The sequence below is a fragment of the Lagopus leucura genome, unplaced genomic scaffold, assembly GCF_019238085.1.
Source record: "Lagopus leucura isolate 7727_CA_CO unplaced genomic scaffold, USGS_WTPT01 Super-Scaffold_73, whole genome shotgun sequence".
NCBI lineage: Eukaryota > Metazoa > Chordata > Aves > Galliformes > Phasianidae > Lagopus > Lagopus leucura.
In genome coordinates, this window is record NW_024962252.1 from 35,937,739 (window position 1) to 35,958,503 (window position 20,765).

General features: G+C 38.4%; 1 protein-coding gene across 2 annotated transcripts in view; it reads left to right on the forward strand.

The window, feature by feature from the left end:
• Window positions 1–745: 745 nt before the first annotated feature.
• Window positions 746–20,765, forward strand: part of CRYBG1 (crystallin beta-gamma domain containing 1) — a 42,532-nt gene continuing 22,512 nt past the window's right edge. The window contains exons 1-13 of one of the 2 annotated variants that reach the window (XM_042891809.1): window positions 746–2,230; window positions 6,958–7,008; window positions 7,418–8,876; window positions 8,963–9,139; window positions 11,589–11,636; window positions 11,730–11,842; window positions 13,172–13,328; window positions 14,325–14,464; window positions 17,336–17,462; window positions 17,746–17,781; window positions 18,638–18,780; window positions 19,473–19,599; window positions 19,696–19,841. In XM_042891809.1, the coding sequence (XP_042747743.1) occupies window positions 1,479–2,230; window positions 6,958–7,008; window positions 7,418–8,876; window positions 8,963–9,139; window positions 11,589–11,636; window positions 11,730–11,842; window positions 13,172–13,328; window positions 14,325–14,464; window positions 17,336–17,462; window positions 17,746–17,781; window positions 18,638–18,780; window positions 19,473–19,599; window positions 19,696–19,841 (3,476 nt within the window). In that variant the 5' untranslated portion in view covers window positions 746–1,478. The remainder of the gene's footprint in view (window positions 2,231–6,957; window positions 7,009–7,417; window positions 8,877–8,962; window positions 9,140–11,588; window positions 11,637–11,729; window positions 11,843–13,171; window positions 13,329–14,324; window positions 14,465–17,335; window positions 17,463–17,745; window positions 17,782–18,637; window positions 18,781–19,472; window positions 19,600–19,695; window positions 19,842–20,765) is intronic. The other variant, XM_042891818.1, reaches the window with a different exon arrangement.

Here is a 20,765-nt window from a genome sequence, read left to right on the forward strand (position 1 = left end):
TGGAAATACAACAGCTCAAAACACGTATTCATCGTGCCGGCATGTAAAAAGTGCTAATATATTAAAATGCAAATAGGCTTCTGTGCTCGGTAATGCTATTGCGTGTTTCCTGTTTACCATGTTAATTAGAAGTTGTAAGGGAAAACTTCACGGGGAGTGATGCAGGGCAGCGTTTGACCCGGCAATGCTCATTGAATGATGCAGTGGCTCCTGTTGTTTTGAGCTTTCGTTAAGGAAAAAGTAAAAAATGAAACGTAAGAAAAGTAGCTTACGCTCATTTCTACCACCAGCAGCCTCCAAACTGTCAACCAATATGGACAGTTCAAGTCCATGCCGTTTTTTTTTTTTTTGCAAACTCCACGCTGTGATTTTGACCAAGCAATGTGTTTCCCCAGCCCTACCAACGCCAGAATACTTTATTACTTCAGGTGATGTTAACTAATTGTGCAATAGTTTGAGATCTAGGACATACAACGCTGCTATTGTAGGGCAAGGTAAGAGTGTTGTAAACAAACACAGGCAAAGGCATAAGGAGAATCTTGGGATTTTAATTGTGTTTTGAGGGTTTTTTGTTTGTTTCATTAGAGCTAGTATCATTTAGTATGTGTTTTTTGTCTTGGTTTTGCTTTGTTTTCCTATTCATCGTATCCTTTTAAATTCAAGATGAAATTAAGACAAATGTGCTTATTAAACAAACACTTTTGACCTTAACCAATTTTTTTTTTTTTTTTTTTTAATAGTCCTCCTCACAATTTCCAGATTGTTCCAAAGAAGAGCATAAAAAGAAACCAGTTTTGGAAAGACTTGGAAATTTGTTTGGTACAGGGAAAAGGAAAAATGTCAAAAGTTCATTAGAACACACTTCTCATTGGAAAGGAGAGAGGTCAGTTTCGCCTCACACAGCGCAGCCCATTTACTGTAAACATATACAGCAAGGTCCTGAATCTCCTCCGGTACAGAAGCAAGTGAGAAACACGAGTGTCGTTCCTGAGACACGAGAATATAGTTTCAGTGGGCAAGTAGGACCTCTATACCACGATACCATTTCAGAATGGAGTGGTCGAGGAGTATCCTCTGACAGTGAGTGGTCACCAGACTGGAGCAGCAGCAGCGAAACCATTAAAAACTCTTTCTTTGAGAGTAGTTTGAATGTGGACACCCGGGAACCAGAGAAGGGGTCAGTCACAGATATAAATAATTCCACAACTCCAGATTTTATAAAAAGTTTGAGGAATTTGTCTAACGAAGACTTAGAAAAGAGTATCTTAAGCCACAAGCATCTGGTGAACACGTGGGTGTCTGAAGAGCCTGGGCATGCAAAGCCAAAGGATTTGCTATACAAGCCGGAAACTCTAGCAAGTGAACACCCACAGCCTGCGAGAGTGTTAACAGTTGATATCTATCTTAGAAAAACAGACGAACTCCTTAATGAACCCGTGACTGTTATATCGGAAGAAAATTGTGGTGACTCGGACACAATGGATAAGAAATCTTCTAGTAAAAGATCTGGGAAAAGGAGAAAATCTCAGTCATCTAGTGACATCACAAATGGAGAGAGAAACCAGACGGAGAATACTGCGAGAGAAGATTCTGTTTTTGAGGATGATGCATCTTCTGAGGGGTTTCCAGACAAGGTAATAACCTCAGAAAGAAAACTGAAGTCTCCTCAACAGACTCCTGAACGGAATTCCTTTTCTTCAGGTAATAATCCAGACCTAAAAGCTGGATCTGCTCACAAAGGCACGTCCAAGACTGAAGCTGACAAAGGTAAACAACATGCTTCAACCACAACCCCTGCAAGGAGAAGGTCTTATAAAAAGAATCAGTTGGATGCTGTTCCTACTTCCCCCACTGGTTTGAAGAGTCAGATGAAAGATTACTCCTCAAAAAGGCAACCTTTAGCATCAACGGAGAGTAACCCAATGACAAAAAGAACTTTGCAGGAAAAAGGAACTCTACCTGGGGCTTTTGGGGAAGACAGCTTGGAATCTCCCAAAGTCTCCTTGTCCAGTAAGGCAGAAGACAACACCATGGTATTTGCTGAAGGCAGAAATGAAACCAAGACAGAAAAGCATGGTAATGATTCTGATGGAAGAGCTTTCTTGCGTACTGATAAGATTAAAAATGGAGACCTATGTATGCCAGCTGAGAGACAGACAAGTTCTGATTTAGACAGCTTCAAGCTGAAGAGTTTGGATGCTTCCAGAATAGTCACAACAAAAATTAGCCTGTAAGTAAGATAACTACAGTTTACCTTACCCTTGTAGCTGTAATTTTGCCAGCATCTGTATTTAGGATTATATAGGAGCACTGGCTATGTATCTGCTATCTAGATTATTTTCAATTAAGAACTGCTTCTTTTAATCATATTTACACCTAACTAACGCTGTAATATACATGTGTTAGAAGAATAATTCGTGTCTAGGTCATTTCTTTGTATGTCTGTTTTGTTATATAGAATATTTTAACATGAGTAAAAGCTGCTCTGTTGTCATCGTTACCCCTTTTGTTGCTCAGGTTAGTTTGGCTCTCACTGACCTTCATGTGATTTTGCTGTTTGTAGCCAATGGAGGATCTTCTTAAAGATTTTGTACTTTAAAACCCACGGCCAAGGAAGGTGTTCAGGTTATTCTTTGAAAAAGGAGCAATTCTGCTCAGCAGTTATTTTATGAAGGGATGAAGGATGCAGTGTAGAGCTTACTTGGTACTTCAAATTATATGATAAATCTGACTCCAGAAATTTGAATGCATTTAGCTGTCTTTATAAGTACATGTAGGACAAAGGATGTAAATTCTTATGCATGGGATTTAGATCAGGCATTTGCAGAATTATGCATAGTTAGATTGCGTGATTTATTTCTGAAGCAGTTGTTCTCTGTCAAGCAGATGTGATCTTTGCTTTCCTTAGGAAGATGTGGATGTATTTGTTACTTGCAGTGTGATCATTAGTAGGATTCCAGCTATTGATTTCCTGGACTACCAATGGTTTTGTTCTGTGAATCATTTTATTGTTCTTGTCATTTCTATTGTTTGGTTTTCATGGGTATGTAATAGGCAGCATTGCTTTCCTCTTTGTGGTGCATTCACTTACAGGTCGTGTCAGAGTCCACGAGTTGCCTTTCATTTGTGCTAGAGGTTCAAGAAAGTTCAGCATTAAAGCTTAACAACCACATATACTTCCAGTTATGCTTCCCACGTCTGCAAAGTATAGAGATGATAGGAATATTTTCTTTGCACAGTTTGTGAAATGCTACCTCTGATTTGTACCTTTCTATTTGGATCGAAAACACCTCATTCGTAGTTAAATTGTGGTGATTTTTGTACACGATGCCATTGTGTCATCTGGCGACAGAGCTCACAGATGTTCAACACTGCAGTTTTGTATCTTTACAAATTTGAATGCAAGTAGCCTGCATGTTTTTCTCCTTGTGTCAGTACCATTAATGATGATGAAGTTACAAGCACTTGCATGGCTGGATTTTGTTTGTCTGGGTATCTGTTTAGTTTGTTGCACAGAGAATTATCTTCTGCTATACTCTAGACAAGTACCCCTTCTGACAGACTTCGCTTTAATGGATGAAAGCCTGTTCTTTCTCACCTGGCAGTGTGGACTGTATGCTGCTTTGTGTCTTGACCTTATCTGCTGCTCCAAGAACTTTAGCCCAGGGTGGGGACTGCTGTGTTCTGCAGGTTCACGATGCTCCTGGTAGATACTGTTGCACAGAATCACACAATTTCTTTAGCCTGATAAATCGATACAGTCGGATTATCTGATGTAATTTCTGGTCATCCTTGAAAGCATGTTAAGCTATAAACCTGGATGTGAGTTAAGTTGTAAAACAGGAAATCACTCATTTGAATGAAGATGGGCAATGAGAGACTCATTTCCCTCCTATATAATGAATTTGAAATAATCAAACTAATTTTCAATTAAAGAATATGTGACATTTGTTACAGATGACATGATGTCATTTCTGAGAATCGAAGTTATTGAGAAGTACTCCTTAAGAAGTTGTTTTTGCCAGTTCTCAGCAAATAATGATAGCAGTTCCTGTCTTTGCTCCTTTTATGTCTTTGTGTTCATTGAAACTTGGGAGTCACAGGATACTTTTGCCTTTAGCTTTTGAAAGAGGAACTTACTAGGCCTGAGACTAAACTTAGACTAATGGCACCTCTCAGCACATAAAAGCTCAGGCAGCTGTTGGGGTTTTGCTAAACACATCAGCCTTGACTTTAGTTGTCATTTTTGATTTTCAGACTTGGTTTTGTAGCTGCCTTTGTGCCTATGCCCACTCATTGAATTCTTCTGCTCTGTTAGCATGTTATTTTACTTTGCTTGCCTCAGTCTGATGTTTTGGCATCAGTTACGTGTTTGATGAGGTCGTTTGAACAGTATGCTTCAAGTATATGAGTCACCTTCAATTTATGACTATATTAGAGGAGATTTAACTGCTTGCTCACACAGGTTAGCTGCAAGGTATAGCCTAAGAGAAGGACATTGGTATTTCACTTGTGCTTGCTTGTTTCTGGCCAGCAGTGGGTGGAAATGATGAACTGTACTGGGCTGTCTGTAAGAAAGTGTCTGAACCATTATTCGAATCTGTGTTCCAGTGTTTTTTCTCCCATGCTGCAGGGGAAATTAAAGGACACTCGGACAGCTTCTCTCCACCTTTTAAACAAGCTTAGAAATTCAGTACTTGCAAAGAGACGCGTCCTTCAGCTATATTTAAAATCAGCCTTCCTCGGTGTGGAACATCAGCGTTCCTCAGTGGCAAAATGAAAGGCTTAGCTGCACGTGACTGGCTGTGGTGGACGGACCTGCAAGGCTGAGCTTTTCATTGCTCTTCAGCATCAGTTGTTTGTCTGCTGCTCTGCAAAAATACTGCAGAGTAAAATACAGGTTGCCGAAGCAGTTGTTTGTGTGTAAATTTGCAAAGCTTGAAACTATACCTTTGAGGTGTTCGTTGCTCATTGACATAAGTTTTAGGTGTGGCTGATAACTATCAGTGTTAACCATTGCGCTTGCTTGTGTCAAGACTTACAAGGAAAGAAGGATCTTATTAGGGAGATGTGTTGTTTGTTGTGTTGAAACGCATGTAGTAGTGCAAGTGACAGACTGACAGGAGGAGGGTATGGAAATGAATCTGTTAAATTACCAGGTGCTAGTGATACCTCTTGAAAATACAAGTAGAAGGAAAATATAACTTCTTCCCCTAGTGCATCCTTCTAGCAGAAGTCCTTCTAGCCTGCTACCCTCAGTACAAGTGAGATTTTCACAAGATGGAACGAGTCTTTCAGTGTACCATTAAGATAGTGTCACTGGGGTACATTACGTACGGGTAGAAGCTGAAGCACTTTGCTTTGTTTAGCAGAGAAGGATGTGTGTAGATCCCACCATCATCTCCACAGAGGCATTAGAGAAGGCAGAGCAGTTTCTTCTCTGATCTTTCAGTGGAGGGACAGCAGCTTAGTTGCAAGTTGCAACAAGTAAGTTCCAATGGAACATAAGGTAAAAATAATTCATAGGGCAAGTGGATGACTTGCTTCAGTGCTTCCATAGCTAGTAAGGGTGCAGATTTTCCATCCTTGGAGATACTCAGCCCTTGGTCAGACAAAACCTTCAGCAACTTTGATCTTACATTGAAGCTGCATCTGCTGAGTGGCAAGCTGGACTAGATGATCATCAGAGATCCCTTTCAACTTATTTACATTTCCAGAAAAAAAAAAAAAGAAAAAAAAGTAAAGTAACATCTTTCAAAAGTTACTGCAAAAGAAAATAGGGTGTAGATATCTTGAAATTTGTTGTCTGATAGTTTCACACCTTATTTGTCTCAAGAATGTTTTTTTTTTTTTTTTTTTTCCTGCCTCTAGACTTCAGTTTTCCAATTGCTTTTTCTTTAGCTTCTGTTTGAGGTACAGTCAGTCAGGTGTTTGTAAGTTCACTTTATCTTTTTTTGTTGTTGTTGTCTTGTGTTCTTTGTAAGAACATTCCAGTTAAGAGCAATTGAGCAAGCATTGTGCACTGTCAGGAAGTCTCCTGAAATACGCAGTGATTTCAGCAGTTACTTTCTGCATAGTTTCTTGGGCAGCTGATTTGGGGTTCCTTCTGTTCTCACAGTAAGTTTGTTGCCTGTGCTTCTCCCAAGAAGAAAAGTTGCTACAGTGAAGATGTTTTGGTAGGGTTTACTTTCTTACCTGAGAGGGATTCTTGAGGGAGAGAAGGAAGGAGTGGATTCAGTTTTTAGGTTTGTGATAACTCAGTTGTACCTCACCCTTCTTCACTGGACTGAAGAGCTCTGTCACAGCTCAGCAAACAGCTGTGTAGGTGAAGAACAAAACCAGTGAGTACAAGAATAATTGGTAGAGCATATGAGGCCCCTGCAAGCGAGTTTCTTTAATCTCCCGCTGTTTTTAGATTTTGTTTCTGTGCATTCTGTTACTGCTGAATGTCTCTGGATTCCTCTGTGGAGAGCAGGTCTGACTTTGAGATGCTGGTGGGCTGCTTGGCACTCCTTACTTCTGGCTGATAAATTTTGAAGACATGTCTTGCTTCTTCTCAGTTGTTCACACACCTGCAGTAGCAGGTGACACGGACAAAGGCTTTTCTTTGAATGTAGACATTCTGATGAAGGAGATGTGCGTCACCAGCTTTCTGCAATAGTAGGCAAGTCATATGTGCTGTGGCCTCCTAGTATGCACTTTTCTATCCACTCTGTTAAATAAGATTTTACAAGTATTTCCCAACTCAGTTCTTGTAAAATCAGCAAGGTTAGTTTACACTATTTAAAATGTTAGCTGACTTTACCTGAGGGAAATGGGAGAGTCCTCCCATGCGGTATTGGCTAATGGTTAAAACAGTGATGAGCAGTTGCAGTGGATCGGGGGATTGTGATATTTTCTACCAGCAGTAATGAATCCAGAAGAGGTTTCTCACTTGATTTATGGTTGCTTCTGCAGTGCAAGGACTGAAAAGAATCTGGGCAGATGTCTTCAAAACTTGTTGGAGAGGTATATTCTAATGTTAACCAACTCATTATCACCTTAATGAATTGGGATTTGTTTCCTAAACTCTGCAGGGAATTGCATGCGTGTAATTTATTCTGCCTGTTCACTATTAAATTTTAATTTCTGTCAGTCATAAGTAGTTCTCTGCCTCATTTGCAGATGCTGTAGGCTGCTGTGTTTCTGCATCTTTGTTTTGCTGAGCATTAAATAATTACTTACATTTGAAATGTATTTTCCTTATTTAGTGTTTAATTATTTTGACTTTTTGAATTCCTTTTCAGATACTGAAATTTAAACTGATTATGATTGTAGGAAAATCATCTTAATGCTACATTTTGTAGTTTTACAAACTGTTACAAGTCTCTTTAAGATTACTGAAAGATGTAACTGTGTATCGCTTTGCCTCCCATAGCCCGGCCAAACCGAAGAACGTAGAGCTGAATTTTAAAGCGCCTACAAATCAAGACAGTTTAGAAAGTGAGCAGGATACTCTTGAAAAACCAGTTAATAAAAATAACAACAGCATTGCCAACAAAATTTCCTTGTTTGAAAATAAATGTGCCAATCAGAGCCAGAGGCCTGCTGATAGCTCTGCTTCAAAAAATAATGCTGTACCAAGCACGTTTGTTGGTAGAGCAAAGCTGATATTTGGAAAACAACCTAAGGAAAGCGAACAGCCTGATAAAACATTAAATAAGCAAAACAGTCGCCAGAAGTTATGTGAGAATGGCACAGCTGAGAAAGATGGAACTGCAGAATTAAAAGTCAAAAATGAAGAAGGCTCTGCAGCTTATGAGGACATTGGGAAAGGAACAGAGCTTAAAGTAAAAGCTGCAATATCCCTTTTTAACCAAAGCAGCAAAATTGAAGCTAGTGGTGCCTCTCTGAAGCAACCTGATCCTGAATTAAGCGCAGCTAAAAAGGAAAGTTCTCCTTTTAAACCATCTTTGCACTCGCCTGTTAAAAATGAAAGCGTTCATGATATTTACTACCAGCAAAATAACACAAGCTCAGAACTCCCCAGAAATGAAGAGAAGGTACTGCCAGGCACGGAAGTCTTATCGCCCTGCAATGGTGATAAATATCCTCTACAATCTCATCAGCTTTGTAGACCAGAATCTCAGAAGGTGGAAAATGGAGATAAAAATGCAAAGCTGGGAGATTTGACCTATGCAGCACAGCAGTATGATGGCAGCAGTCTCAATGGTGTAGTGATGTCGGAGCACAGCGGTAATACCCCAGAGAGCCCTAGCAAAACTTGTAATGGCTCTGCTGAAGATGATGCTGTTTTTGATTCTCCGACCGACATGAAGAAGTTTGCTGAAACAATAAAAAACTTGGACAGCTCAGTTTGTTTACCACAGAAAAAGAAAAGGTCAAAGCTTCCTAAATCCCCAGCACCCCACTTCGCAATGCCTCCGATTCATGAAGACAATTTAGAGAAAGTATTTGATCCTAGTGTATTTACCTTTGGTTTGGGACTGAGAAGGGAAAAAGTGCAGGACCTGTTACCAACCCAACAAATGAAAATGCAAAGTCTGGAAACGATAGCCAGAGTCAGGCCCAAACGCGCATCAACAGAGCAAAGTATAATATTCAAAGCCCTTCAGTCGTGTAGTAGAGAAGAACCTGCTTTTACTCAGGAAATAAATGGGAAAGAGAACACGGATGGTACAGATGGTGAAGTCAAGAGATCCCGGCTGGAAAAAAGCTCACTCTTCTCAAGCTTGCTGTCATCTACTTCTAAAGAAAAGCTGCTTAATCCATCTGTGACCTCAGTAAATAACACAACTTTTATATCAGACTCCTCAGGGATACCTTTTTTACAACAGGATGCTTCTGGGCCATTCAGCCTGCCTCAAAAACCTGAGGTAATAAAAGATGAACAACATTTTGCATGGTTGTGTTTCATGAATTAACTGCTGAATGACTGTTAATTTTTATTTTTGTGATCCAGTCTCTTTCAGATATGAAGTTTTCAAGTTATATGGAGAAGTACATACAAGCAGATAGTGCAAAAAAAGAGCTCAGTTTACCAATGCCTAACTATGGGAATCCAGAAAAAAATTTTTCCAGCTGGTTAGGGGCAAGCAGATACGAATCAAATGTCCCCACTGGTTTATTAGATGTAGATGTAAGTATTATGTCATTAGAAATCTGTCTTGAAAGTTACCGCGCATAGCTTTTGTTTTGTTTCTTTCGTAGTGGGATATGCATCGATCACATGCACAGAATGAGCATAGGTATAGTAGCAGTTTCATCTGATGTTTGCTACACGTGAAAATAAGATGCATGTCTGTAAAATGTATGGCATCTCTTAAAATGATTGTTTCTTTGTGATGCCTTTATTCTAAGACTCTTCACTAGTAGGAAAGGATATGTTTGAGTATGTCTCCATGCTTCTTTTTCTAAAACAGGTCTCGTGCTGCATCTGTTTGTTTTTTTTTTTATTCTCAATCAGTAAAATGCTTTCTGCAAATTTCAGAGAACTTTTGCCTGTTCTTCTTTTAAGAATAATCTCTCTGTTCTTCCACTCAGACATTCAGTCGTTACGCTATTATAAGGATAATAAGGCAAACTTTCTTAGTCCATCATTTCTGCTCTCAGTATTGTCATGCATTTGGTAGAAAATACGTCATTCTTAAAATACTCCTTAAGAATGCATAGTAGCGTTTATTGAAAGTGCTGCTGCAGTGGAGGGATGCCCCTTCACTTGATTATGAGCTTCTGTTCACCATGAGTGAAGGTAGACCTGTGTTTTCTTTCAAAGCCAATTTCACCCCAACATGAGAACTGTGATTTCTGCTTTCAGTATTTTGAACCAACAGTAGTTGCTGTTTCTACAGATGTTGTCCTTATTGTTACCCAGGAAGAAAAATGTTTTCCAAAGTTTAATAGCCGTATTAATGTGATCTGTGGAATTGAAGTAGCATATAAGAAACTTGAGCAGTTCTTTGCTAAAGCAGCAGATTATCTGCTGTTACAGTTCTACTAAAATGGCTGGGGAAGCAGAAATAACTTCTTCCTTCTACACCTTGTGGCAGAAAATAATGCATTCTACCTTAAAGTTTTGAGGATGTCGATTTTCTCTTATGGGAAGTTTTAAATTAGTGTAGGGTTGAAAATTAGGTCGTTTATTTGCAGTGATGCAGACTCCTACCACCAGTTCTAAAGGAATCCTGACTTTAGGTGGTCCTATTTGGATTTCAAAACCTGAATTTGAAGCAAATGACTAATGTAGGTGCTAATTTTTGCCACTTAAATTGTTGTCCCAGAGTGGATATCACTATTTCATTAGAGTGTGGAGGCACAGTGTGGCAAGGAGGTACGTCCACACGTAAGATTGCTCTTGGGAGGAGTTCATTAGTCTCCATTGGGTTCCAGGTCTTCTGCAGCACCATTGCTGACTCTGAAGTGTCTTGCTCAAGGTAGGCAGGTATCAAGAAAGTTTGTATGACATGTACATACTGTGCGTCTTCATCTGACTAAAAAGGTGGTGATGAAGAGACTAATGGACAGCATGAAGGGAAAGAGTAAGGGCAGCCTAAAACGATGACTCCCAATGACGCTCGCACTGAGCAAGTTCTAACTGGAATTGAAGCGCAGGCTGAAAAACCAGTCATGCTTCAACTTGTCTTGATGATGCCTACAAAAATCCAATGGTGGTTAGGAGCTCTATCCTGAGACCACTGCCAGCCCTGCATGGTGACTAATCTGTTCTCATTAGTTCCTTGCACGTGTTGCTGCTTATCTTCTGCTGTGAGCTGTTTGAGGGCAGGGTCTGACTTTTGGTTTATACGAATAGTACCTAGCAGAGTGGGACCCCGTCCAAGAATTAATGCTCCAGTCCTTGCTAGAAAGCCACACGTAATTACAACCCTTTCCTTATTTGTTTTGAGATCACATGATACGACCACAAATTTTTTCATATAGCCTGTATCATATAGTTCCCTGTAGACTTAGAGGTACTGTTACAGATTTTGTATACCTGAGTATATTTTATTTCTTCTCAGCATTTTTAGTCTATTGCTTATTACAAAGCCTCATACTTCTTGGAGAATACTTACCTTGTTAGAAGATGTTCAGCAAAAAATTGATTATAATATCTAGTTCATGAACATATATGCCACCATGCTTCCTCAGTCTTATCACCTATTCCTTAAAAATTATTTATTTCTTTGTGGTTAGCAGACACTAACATATTCATTAATATCTTGAAAGTTGTAGAGCATGTACTTTCATAATGCCAGTTTTATGAGTACTCTCTCAGTGTCTGAAACTCCTGGAATAAGTAGAAAGCTGATCAAAAGAAATTTTAAAATGTTTCAAATTTGAGAATACTTGTCTTCAGTGAGATGATAATTAAAAGAAATAATAATTAGAACGTGTGTTACTCATGGCAAACTATTGTTCTTCAGGAAGAAGGAGGAATTGAGGCAGGAGCTAGGTGTAGGTGAAGTTTTTTTTACTGTTCAGTGTAATTTTCATTTTGTTTCAGTAACTTTTTATAGTTTAGCATCTTTATTGAATGGATTTTTGGTTTGTTTTGTATAAGTGACTTTTCTCTCCCCACTGTTTATTAGACACTTTCAAGAAATGGACAAAGTAAAATCAATCCCAGGCCTGGGAAGGTAAGACCAATTTTATGTTCTTCGCTGTTCCTCTCCATATTTAAAAGCACAGCAAGACAAAAATAGTTGATGTTGGTTTTGTTTTAAACACAGCTGGTGATATACTGTGACAATCAAGAGAATGTTATTGAAGTTTTCCATGATGTTCTGGATTGCAGTTCTTGGGTTCTGTCACCGACAATCTTAGTTAAAGTTGTCAGAGGATGGTAAGATGAATTTTAACTCTTTATCATTGATAAATCTACCCAGAGATCTTTATCTATCTGGAAATCCTTTGGAACTGAACCAGTGTTCAGCTGCCAATGTAATGTAGACACCTTTTCAAAGAAACATGGTATTTTACCTCCTGCTATAGGAAGCTCTGTATTAGCTAACTTCTCTGACAAATTGGAGTGAGTGCTCCATTTGGAAGAGTTCAACATTTCACCTCAGTGAGATAAAAAGACAAATTCTGTCCATGCTACCCTTTGATTCTTCTCTCCTTTATGGATTCTTAAGTAGTATTTGAATTATGTTAACAGGATAGCTAGGGGTTTTGAAGACAGGTTTGATATGGGTTAGGGCTACATTAATCTCAACGAGGAAGATAAATTCCTTAGCCAAATATATGAAGTGATTGTGCAGATATTTCTCTGGTGAGTCTAGAGGGAATTTTTCTCTAAAGGCTGGATTGTCTATTTAAAAACCAGTTCATCTGTCACCTTCTTTAGAGTGTTAAAAGTACAACCATTACTGGTCTGGATAGTATGGTAATTTAAGCTGTGACCAGGCTATAATATGGTCAAACGGCATTTTCTCAAAAGTAACGATCTGATAGCAAGCTGCATAAACAAGGACTAGCTGCTGTAGGAGATCCTAGTTCTGATGGCTGCTTAGTTCAGAAAACAGGAATGAAAATCTGGCCTGTGTAAACCAAGGCTCTCTTCTTTTCCAACATGGTTTTCAGTTGTACTAAGGGAATATTTTTTTATTCCCTTTAAGTGAGAGCTCTAGGGGAGAGTTTTAAATATGTGAATGGATATAGTTTTTATCTACTTGTTTATTCAAACCTACAGTTAAAAATAAAAGCTGTCTTCTGAGCATTCTTCAGCATGTCTATACCAGCCCCTGTAGAACTGTATGATGCTGTTCATAGTATCCAAGTAGCCTGTCTGTTTATACATGACACAGCAGTCTGTAGTGTCAACATTTTCTGACCTACAAATTGGTTCTGATTAGTATCTCGTGCAGAAGTCTGCTATACATAGACAACACTCCTGCAGTCCCAGATCATCAGTTTGAAAAGGGTGGAGAAGTTTTTGATGAAATTACAAAGTCAGCAGTAGGCATCCTTGTTTTCATAATTGCTTTAAAAAATATCACAATGACCAGAAATGACTTGCATCAGCACTGTTGGGTGAATAAGCTGTGTTGGAGTGGCATGGAAGGTCTGGAAATGGTGCTTCTTGTGAAAAAAGAAATTGTTAAATGGGAAAATGATTTTTGAAACTCACACTTGATAAAACATTTTAAACTGATGATTTTTTTAATTTAAGCTGGATACTCTATGAAAAACCAAATTTTGAAGGTCCTTCCATTCCTCTGGAAGAAGGTGAACTGGAATTCCCAGATATTTGGGGTGCAGGTGAAGAGCAAAATGAATGCGAATCGCTAAAGCCTGCAGTGATTGGTTCGATAAGGCATGTTGTTAAGGCAAGTAATATAAGTAAAGAATCTCTTGTAGAAGTCCTAATGTTTGATGAAGTTTTATACTGTTAAGAAAAATCAATCTTGCAGGTTGGATTTCTCATACGGTCACAGTGTGAGTGGGTGGGTGGGGTTTCTGTTGCTTTTGTTTAATTGTTAATTTTGTTTAATTTCGTTAAATTTTGTTTTGAAGTAGGGATTTGGCTAAAAAACAGTGAAAGGGTACGTCGGGAAGAAAATTATTTTGCATTGAAACGGCTCAGAAAATGCTATAGAAACTTATGTAGGGTTATGCTTTTCAGCTTGATAAATCTCTTAGGGAAAATCTTTCCAGAACACTGGTCAGTAAATCCACAGACTTGTATTTTGAAAACACATGGATTGTTGAGCATTTTTTTGTTATCTTTTATTAATGTATAGAACAGACTTATACCCAACAAATCTTTAGCATTAAACACCTTCAAATCTTTTTTTTACTCAGAAAATAACTTGTGTGTACAAACCTATTGAGAAATTTCATATGTGCTGGAAACAGCCTTCCTACATGCATTTTAACCTACCATTAAGCATATATGTTTGCAGATTGCCAAAGTAACCATGAGCTATAAAGGTATTTGACCAGTAAAGAAAAAGGGAGGAATATATATTGCTTGTAACTACAGTTCTTGTTTAAATTAGTTCTTCTCAAGAATGGTTTGCTTGTTGTTGTGTTAGGATTTAATTTGCTGGAGGAGATATTAACTGATGAAAGAAGATGCATTCCTGCCTAGATGGCAGAAGATAAACAGTGTACATGCTGATTAAAGATTGACTGATGAGGTCTTGGTCCAAACAGAGACAGGCAACTGGCCTAGTTTTACTTTTATGGCAGGAATCTGATAATAGTAGTAATTGACAAGAAGGGGAAGCAATTTAAAACAAGCAGGAGTTACAAAGCTGTTTTAGTTAGCCGCATTAATTACAGCACAGATGGGGTAATTATTGCCATCTTCATTTTTTCAGGATTACAGGGTCAGTCAAATTGATTTGTATACAGAACCTGAAGGGCTAGGAATCGTGACTTCCTTTTTTGACGACACAGAGGAAACAGGGGTGTTTGGCAGCACTCAGAAGACTTGTTCTATCAAAGTACACTGGGGCATGTAAGTGCATAGTTTTGTGTGAACGTGTACTGCTATGAAAGGAATTTCTTTTAAACCATTGATTACATCTATCAGCCATGTAAGCAGGCTGTGTTTATTCCAGTCAGACACTTTGGTAGTTCTTGTTGACTGTAACATTGTTACATCATTGTAATGCTTCATACCTGGTTAGGGTGACACCTTATAATGTTTTATTTTTCTTTTAATTGCATGGGGTAAAAGAATTTGCAGTAAAAGTATGAATTTTCCTCTGCTGCTTTTTCACATTCAGGCAAACTTATAAGAAATGAGAGATGTCTCACCATAGCATTTTACCACCACATTTCCTACCTGCTTTTATCTCTAAACTTGAAATGATTGTACTGAACATTTTTAAGCTGTCATGTAATGAAGTAAGGCCTAGCATGAAGTGTGATCTCGTGAAAGCATCCTTTTATTTCACAGTGCATTTTAATTGATCAGTATTTATACTGACAATTAAGAATGTATACTATGTCACCTGAAAACATACAGCCATGTAAATTAGGATTATAATGCATGCCATGAACTAAGCAAAGTTTTGTGATAGAGGAGGCCAAGGAACAATCCAGTTACTGTAGAAATGATAACTTTGATAATGTAATAAGTATATCATTACTTAAAGTATGCCTTAAATTGGCACCAGCAAAATTGGTGCGAAAAGAAGGGAAACTGCATTTAGAAACAGGGAGTATAACTGCTTTTAGTGGTCCTGGGTCCTGCAGAATGTTTTGCAGGGTGTACAGACCTGGTGGCTGTGCCATGTTTGGGTTGTGGTAGCATTTGCCTTTTTGCTAATGGTATATTTAACCGTTGATAATTGCCCAACTAAGGATTAGTATTACATAACACTGCAAAGAGATATTCAAATACATCTCATGATGGATGAGGCACTTTCATTATCAGATAAAGGTATTTTATCTGATGAATTTTTCACGCTGATTTTGGAGGAACACTATGAAGCACTCGAGTATGTAGGAAAATTTTAAGATGTTCACATAGTTGGTTCTCTGACAGAAGCTTATTTATGTTGAACTGCAAACTCATTCCAAATTACATGTCTGCCAAGAGTAATAAAATCAGATACGTTATTTGGAGGTTGATTATTAATTTGCTTCATTTACCTTCCAACTTTGTTTCTGTTCCCTCTTGGAAGCATTCTCTGAATAGTGAAATAACAATTTTTTAGTAAAGGAAGCAAGGCCTGTGCAGTTTGTGTAAACTCTTTAAAGTCTTAATTTCTCTCAGCTATATTTTGATCTCTTGAAGAAAAGTGGACTAGTATTTTCACTGTGAATCAAATTAGGTTTCTCAGTTACCAATTCTTTATCCAGGAAAGGTGGAAAGATGTTACTTCTGCCAATTGGTTGCATAAGAAATACAGTAAATTGCTGCTACTTTTTTTTTTGGTGTGTGTTGCAGGGTTCTTTCTTTCCCTTAGTTTGCAGGCACGACAGTTCACTGTCCTGGCAGCTGAGGAAGGTTTGATTCTGAGTCACTTCACCGTGTAGGTGTGGTTGGATCTGAAAGTTTCCCACTGTGTGTGCTTAAATGTGTTTATTAAAAGCTGCCAACAAAAATGAGGCAATGCACCATTATCTTCTGATTGTATTCTCTTCTTGGTTTCTCATGTACTTAAAATTCTTCTGTGAAGCTGAGAGCTTACTGAGTTGGGTGGCTATAGGACACACAATACATTCAGTATTTGGCTGTACATGTCAGTAAAAGCAAAGTTCTTTGTTTCTTGGAACCACGTGTCTGCAGTGAAGCTAGACCAACGTGTGCCAGTTTACATTAGCTTAAAGTGTGAGATTAATTTAATTATTTATCTGCCTCATGTCACCAGACTTACACATTATGATCCTTAAGCGGGCAACCTTTTGGTTGTATAAGGTGTTTCTGCTTAGTACTTTATGTCCTGCCTCATGCTGCATGTCTGAGTGACTGGTAGATCTTATTGGGAGAGACACATTGTGACCCTCAATGCAGAGGTCAGCAGTAGATTTCTGTGTTTCCAGTAAGTGATTACTGGTCAAGATTTTCTTGTAAATGCTTTGAAAAACTACTGTTGCTGTCCAAGTCAGGAATGTTGAAAGTGATGCCTTTCAAACTAGACTCATTAGCAGATACAAACCATGAAGAAGTAGATTTCAATGGAATCAGTGTTTTGTGGATTTTTTTGTTTGATTTGGTTTGGGTTGGTTGATTGGTTTGTTTTTAACATACTAGTAATACAAGTTTTGAGTTCCCTATCGAGTCGATTTTTCAACAAATGCAAGTCTAGGTTCATAGAGATCTTTCAACTTCTGGAAAGTCTGATGTGAATATTTTAAGGCTATTCTAAAATAATACACAATAGCCTTAAGTCTTGAAAATTCAGTTCAAAACTTGTGTTGCTCCCAAATAAGACAGTCAAATTCTTGATTGTCTGTTCACAGCATTTTATATATATATATATATGTGTGTGTGTGTGTATATTTTTTTTTATATATATATTTATTTATTTATTTATTTTTTACTTGTTCAAACATGCCACGTGCATTGGTAAGCTGTTTCCCTTCACAAATACAGAAGTTTGCAAGTGCACCAGTTTATAGTTGGGAATTTTGATGGTATAGACAAAGAAACAAAGTTTTAGGGGCACACTATTTCTTTTTTTTTTCTTTTTTCGCCTGAGTCGAGTTTGTTTTGTTCTTTTCTGTTCACAAATTATTACTTCTCTGATTTAGGATTTGTTTTTTATGGTTTGGTTTTTTGTTGTTGTGATTGTTGGGTTTTTTTGTTTTTTGTTTTTTTGTTTTTTTTTTGTTTTATTTTTTTTACTTTTTGCTTTCTACTCCCCCTTTGCTTTAGATGGCTAATTTATGAAGAACCCGGTTTCCAGGGAGTCCCTTTAATGTTGGAGCCTGGTGAATATCCCAATTTAGCTTTCTGGGAGAAGAAGGAAGCCTACATTAGGTCTATGAGGCCCTTGAAAATGGTAAAATGTCGTTATTACTTGCCAGCTATGTGACCTTCACTTATATATTAGAAGCAGTGTCTTAAGGTGGCTACATTTTTTTCAGGACTCATAGAAATGTAAGTCTAAAAACCACAACATTTTAATCTATAAAGTTCTTGATTTGCATCCATTTCTGCTTTTGATCTTCCTAGTTTTCACTTGTATTCTACAAAATAGCTTTCATTCTAATTCCAGATTTTTATGAAGAATTTAAGATGATTTAGACTACTCATTTCTCTCTCTCTTTTTTCTTCTCCAATAGGGTGGCCGCAAAGTAGAATGTCCTGGAGACCCAAAGGTAAAAATCAGTATTTATTTGGTTGTCCTGTTATCACACATCAACTACGTGTGGGTAGATAAGTATATCTTGGTCACATACTGCCTGCTTAGTGGCTGGTCATGCTGCATGTGACCGCACTATGAAACTGCAATTTGTCTAATTTATGCATCTATTATATATGCAAATATCAGTATTAACAGCTACCTGCATGATGCAGACAGGTAATGAACATTTAAATCCTAATGTTGCATGTCTAAGGGAAGACATCCTGAAAAGAGAGATCATGAATTGCTTTCATAATCACAGAATAGCCTGGGTTGGAAGGGACCTCAAGGATCATGAAGCTCCAATGCCCCCACACAGCTGGGGCCACCAACCTCCCCATTGAGTACCAGACCAGGCTGCTCAGGGCCCCATCCAACCTGGCCTTGAACACATCAAGGGATGGGGCAGCAGTAGCCTCTCTGAGCAGCCTGTTCCAGCACCTCACTACTCTCATAGTAAAAAACTTCCCCCCTGATATCTAACCTGAATCTTCCCTCCTTCAACTTCAAACCATTTCCCCTTGTCCTGCCATTATCAACCCTTTCAAGGAGTTGATTCCCCTCCTGTTTGTAGGCTCCCTTTAGGTACTGAAAGGCTGCAATGAGGTCACCCCACAGCCTTCTTTTCTCCAGGCTGAACAAGCCCAGCTCCCTCAGCCTATCTTCCTAGGGAAGGTGCACCAGTCCCCTGATCATCTTTGTGGCCCTCCTCTGGACCCTCTCCAACAGAGATAATCTCCTCCCTTTATGCAGCCATGCAAAAGAAACTGTCTGCTATCAGAATTTATCATGGTCTTTGCAGCTTTTCTTTTATTTTGTTTCTGTGACAGGTAGTCATTTATGAGAAGCCTTTCTTTGAAGGGAGACATGTGGAAGTAGAATCAGAGGTCTTCATGCTCAGTGACAAGGAATCAGAAGAAAAGACACAACTTTCACTTACTTCAATGGGGTCCATCAAAGTACTGGGAGGAGTGTAAGTATGGGGAAAAAACACTAGCAGTATTTCCTCATCAGCATTAAGTGTTAACTCTGTAGATTTGAAACTGCAGTGGATAAATTCAGAAACTATTTGGTTTTGATTTTAGATTTACATCTGGGTTAAATTTGGAAATAATCACAACAGTGGCTGCATTCTAGTCAATACTTTTATAACTGCAGTTTCACAGAGGTTAGAGAAGTGGTAGAAGGGCTGTCAAGCAGTCAGAGCAGCCTACATCTGCTAACTTCTCTCTCTCCTCTTGTGATGTTGTTCCTATGTTTTTAACTCCATGCATTGAAGAGTTGCAGAATTTCATCTAGCTTTGGTTAGAGAAGGATACAAAGCTTCTCAAAGTACCTTGGAAGTCCTGTATCATTACAAGCCAGGAGGAGTTGCTGTATTTTTTTTTTAGGTCTTGTCTTTCTACCTGGCTACACTGTTTCAAAACAGAGTGGTCATCCTAATGTAAATCTTCACTTTTTTCTTCCACCTCTGGCATGTTTTGCAAGTATTTTTATTAGACTTTTTTTTTTTTTTCCATTTGAAATTGTAATGTAATTAATGTCAGTGGGAAAAACATTTAGGAGACGGCTATATCTTCAACAGAAGATGGGGGAAAGAACAAATTTCACACAACACGTAGTGGCCATAGTCCATTTTCACGCACAGTCTCTGTTGTTGTTTAGTTGGGTCGCATATGAAAAGCCTGGGTTTGAAGGCCATCAGTATTTACTGGAAGAAGGAGAATATCGGGACTGGACAGACTGGGGTGGCTATGATGAAGAGCTGCAGTCTCTGAGACCTGTTGTTGGTGTAAGTTCCAAGAACATAGAGTTGTTATCTCCTGAGCACACTGAGGCATCACGTAGCTTTCTTCTTACGGCACTTCTTTTTTTTTTTTTTTAACAGGACTTCACAAGCTCACATATGATAATGTACAGTGAAAAAGACTTCGGATCAAAAGGTTCTAACATTAATGTGTTAGGAATTGTTTCCAATTTGAAAGACACTGGATATGGGCTGAGAACGCAATCTATAAATGTGCTGAGTGGCGTGTAAGTGCTGTTTTAACTGCTGTTTAATAGTGCATCTGCAATTTCTAGAATTTTTGAATTTGATCATGTTTTTTCTGTACTTGGTCTTGTAGTGTCTCTGTTATGTCCTCAGATAAAAATTTCTGCTTTTGACTGGAGCGTGTTGGCTACAGCGTTGAGATGTTGGTTTGCTGACTTGCAAAGTATGAAAGTGAATGAGATAAAATCGGAGAGATAAAAATAGTTGTTCTCATGGCTGTATTTTTAGAAGCATTTCAGCAGCAAAATTGTCATGGAATTAATTTCTGATTTTTTGCTTGGGCTTCTTGTGCTTGACCAGAGGCAAATTACTCTTTCTCTGAGTTGTGTGTAAAATGCTGTTTCTTTCTGAAAAGTAGCATTACTTTTGCAGTGAATACCACAATTAAAATTTTTTATCCTTCTTGTTTTCGGAGGGGTGGGGAGGAGTGTTGTTCATTAAGGGTCTTCAAACTATTGGTTGGTGTGGCCATATCCTCTGCTTGGTGTCATTTGTGCTGTCACATGCAGTTAATAAGTTGGCATATCTTTCTGTTTGATTTGTTGGTTACATTAATTGCAGATTGAATTCCACAGCCTTGGAGACAGCATCAAAGTATTTTGGAAATATAAACAAATATTAGCAGTCGTGTCTCCAAGTACCAAAATCTGAGATATAGTTTCTTTCTCTGGAATGCAGGTGACTTGCTGAGAGCTCTGCCTTACCCAGCCACACCTTAAGTCTTTCTGCATGTTATCTGTGTGATATCTCTGCAAATTTTGTCTGGGTAAAGACTGTAGAATTGAGCTCAGTGCATTTCAAAGGAATGCTTTTGATTTCTGTATGAAAGTTATGTGACAGCAGTTTTTTCTGCATAGTGACCTTTGAAGCCGCTGTGCCCTTATGTCTTCTGTAATATGCAAGGA